The sequence below is a fragment of the Fulmarus glacialis genome, unplaced genomic scaffold (genome assembly GCF_000690835.1).
Source record: "Fulmarus glacialis isolate BGI_N327 unplaced genomic scaffold, ASM69083v1 scaffold13782, whole genome shotgun sequence".
Taxonomy (NCBI): domain Eukaryota; kingdom Metazoa; phylum Chordata; class Aves; order Procellariiformes; family Procellariidae; genus Fulmarus; species Fulmarus glacialis.
In genome coordinates this window covers 617-4132 of record NW_009198508.1, presented here as the reverse complement: position 1 = coordinate 4132, position 3516 = coordinate 617, and the positions used below count along the sequence as shown (strand labels likewise).

The following is a 3516-nucleotide window of genomic DNA, read 5'->3' as shown; positions in this document are numbered from 1 at the left end:
CAGCAGAGCCAACATCCCTCCCCTAGGTATAACCGGAGGGGTTTCCAACAACAAGGGGAAACCCTTAAAAAGGTACCAGGGTATGGTCTTCCCATTCTGGCAGTGTTGATGAGAAGTCCCAGAAAGTGCCTGACACTTTCTTCTACTTTATCTGGACTTTCATTTTTATTGCAGGTGCCAGAGAACCTGGTCTGTGCCACGTTTGTCGACAGCAGTGTCCTGCCAGGTGACTGTTTCTGCTTTCAGAGCGGGGAAGCGACGGCACTCGATGGCACAGCGTTGTCCGGACAAGGCAAGCTCTCAGGGTTTCACGAGGGAAAAAACAGGATGCAAGACCCACCCTATCCTGCGCCAAGTGCTGTCTAATGCATTCAGACACGCTATCCCAAACCATAAGGATCTCTGGAAGGCAAGCAAAAGATGTGTCATGCTCCAAGTCAGCAAGCTCACAACCCTTCAGCACACTCCTACCCAAGGAGATGATGAGTGAGATTAAACATATTGCCACCCCAGTTAAGAACATATAAGGCGCTCCACGTGACAGGAGATGTAGGAAATCGGGAATAGATGTCCACACCCGCGAGAGGATGGTGCGGTGCCTACAGGGGGCTCAGAGACTCGGGGGAGCCCCAGGTATCTCCCCTGCAGGGACCACTGTCAGCCCTCTCGGTGCTCATCAACTCTGCACGGCCGCCGTGGCTGGGAGCTCCAGGCGGGCAATCCCCTCTGCAAGGCGAGCAGCAAGCCTTGGCGCCAGGGGCTTCGACCTGGGGAGTGGGCAGCAAGGCAGGGGCAGAGGAAGGTCCTCAGGAAGAAGACCCAGGAGTCCTGGCTGCCAAAGTGATCCTGAGCCAGGACGGGATGATCAGACAGGGCTCTTGTTGCACCCATCAGCCCTGCCCGGTCCTCCCCACAAGGCCCCCATGTTTCCACAGCTACTTTCATGGCTAATATTGTCTACAACGTTCAGAAAATAACTCCTGCAAGCCTCACCACCAGGGGTGAGATTCTTGAGCGTTGGAAACGTATCTGGCCACAGGTTTTCCATCTTTGTCCCCGCCTCCCTCTGGGTTAACTCCTGTAGCAGGAGGGTGAGAGGGAACCGTTCACTCCACAATCTCTGCCCCCTTCTTTGACTTCACCAAAGGGCCTCCAGCTCCGTCCTGACGTGGAATGTCTCACTGTGACCCCTGACCATGTCACAGAGGGTCTGCAAGGGCTCCCCCGACCCCCTTAACCTCCCCCAGATCCTGCCAGGTTTTGCCCTACAAGAGGGAGGGGAGGTGTGGTGGGTGTTGTGGGGTGCTCTTCCCACCTCACTGCCCACTCCCCAAGGAGAATTGGGGGCGCATTGAGAGCCATGGCAGGGGGGGGTCCCTTGTGCACTCCAGATGCGCTGGGCAGCTCGTTGGTCCCAACTGGAGAGGCTGTGCCACCTCTGCTGGTGTGGGGCTGCGCACACAGTGGCATTCCAGTTCCTGGGATGAGGACAAGGCTCGGAGACCAATGCACGCAGCAGCATCCCCAGTCCCGGGACAACGGCAGGGCTCGGGGACCCCTTTACGGGGTTTCCCTTTATGTGAGAGAGCAGCGGGAGCGGATGGAGCTCTGCCTGGGGATGCGGGATGAGCCAACAGGGAGCTTATGGGTCAGGATTAAGGAGAAGACTGGGGTGAGTGTCAGTGTAGTGGGTGTCTGCTGTAGGCTGCCTGATCAGGAAAGAATAAGGGCATGAGACCTTCTACAGACAGAAGTAGCTTCACGTTTGCAGGTCCTGGTCTTCCTGGGGGATTTTAACCACCCTGATATCTGCTGGAGGGACAATGCAGCAGAACATAAGCAACCCAGGAGGTTCCCCAGAGAGCATCGGTGACAGCTTCCTGACATACGTGATAGAGGAGCCAACGAGGAGCAGTGCTCTGCTGGACCTCCTACTTACAAACCAGGGAGGGCTCACTGGGAGGAGTGCCTGGTGCACCAGAAGGTCGTGCTGCCGTTCAGAGGGAGAGCTGTGGGATGAGCCCCTCTGTACCCAGGGACAAAGCCCTACCGGGATGATGACCAGGCCCCCAGACAGAGGAGATCAGACATTCAGACCAACCTAGCTCAATTATACGCGGAAATAACTCTGAGAAGTTCTCTCAAAGCATTGGTGAAGACTCTTACCATGCTAGTTAAAAGGAGACCAAGAGGAAGGCTCAAATAGTGCTACTTATTGTTTACAGACGCAAATTTATTAAGACACAGGCACAACTCAGTGCAGCAGCACAGGGTCCCGCTGCCAGGACCCTGGGCTGGCGTCTCACCAGGGCACAACCTTCCCTTCCCAGTCCAGGAAGGTCCTGGTCTCCTTCTCAGAGAGGGAGGAGAGCACCTTCAGCATCCCTCGCACGCTCTCGTCCACCATCACAGGGGGCTGCGGGGCAGAGGGAGAAACACAGTCGTGTGCCCAAGGCCTGGCTAAGGTCTGCCCTGGAGCATTGCTCAGGGCTGGGGGATCTCTGGCCAGTGAGCAGAGGCCAGCAGAGGGCAAGAAGGGTTCCCCGCCTCTCATCTCCTTCCCTCATGTGCCTCTAGCTCAGAGCATCAGCCAAAGGGCTCTCCCAGAGCCCAGCATGTCTGGGACTGTTCAATCCACAGGAAGCTCTGCATTCCCAAATAAAAAGGTTCTTCCAGACCTTGGCCAAAAGCTCTCTTACCTTTTGTGATCCTGAGCTCCCCGTGTCGGTTTGCACCCAGCCAGGGTGGAGAGCAGCGCAGAGGACGCCGTGCTGCCGGTACCCCAGGGACTGGCACTTGGTCAGCATGTTCAGAGCAGCCTGCGGGGAGAGAGGGCAGGGGGGTGGCGGTGACAGGAATGTGCCGTCAGAGGGACCCGCTGACCGACGGGAGCTCAATCACAGCGCAGGGAGGTGCAGGGACTGAGGGGGAGGTTGGAAGGCATGCGAGATCGTTTGGAGAGGAAAATGTCGGGGCTGATGCCCAGCGCAGTGTGGCAGAACCTTGCTGCAGCGGTAGGAGACAACTTGCCCATAATCCCATAAATAGACTTCCTCAATCGAGCCTGCAGAGCTGGACATGTTGGTGATGGCTGCCTTGCTGCAGCTCAGCTCCCCCGGGCAGCCTTCTTCAGCAAGGGCAGGAACGCCTGCGAGGAGAAGAGAGGAGAGGAGAGCAGAGGAGATAGGGGTGTGCACATAGGTGACACGGGGGAGAGGACCAACTCCTTGCACAGCGGGCAACGCTGGGCACCATCAACAACCTCCCTCATCTTCCCACTGCCCCAGCCTGCCAGGCTCCAGATCCTGAGCTCCAGCCCCTGGCTCCATGAGCTTCTCATTGAGTGAGAGTCCATCGGGCCCCGGAGCGGAGGCAGGACCCTCTCCCACTGGCCCTTTGTGCCCCCCGGCACGGCCCGGATCAGGGAGCCAGGGCCACGGGAAGGGATGCTCCCCGGAGCTGTGCTGCGGTGCTGGGCTGAGGGTCTCACCTGGCTCAGCAGCATGGGAGCGACCC

General features: G+C 58.1%; 1 protein-coding gene across 1 annotated transcript in view; it reads right to left on the bottom strand.

Moving 5' to 3' along the window:
* Window positions 1–2302: 2302 nt before the first annotated feature.
* The window catches only part of LOC104073228 (uncharacterized oxidoreductase C663.06c-like), a gene marked incomplete at its 5' end in the record, with an annotated part of 1695 nt that continues 481 nt past the window's right edge, over window positions 2303–3516 (bottom strand). Inside the window, 4 exon segments of the mRNA XM_009572928.1 lie at window positions 2303–2416; window positions 2700–2819; window positions 3003–3115; window positions 3118–3288. Of these exon segments, the coding sequence (XP_009571223.1) occupies window positions 2303–2416; window positions 2700–2819; window positions 3003–3115; window positions 3118–3288 (518 nt within the window).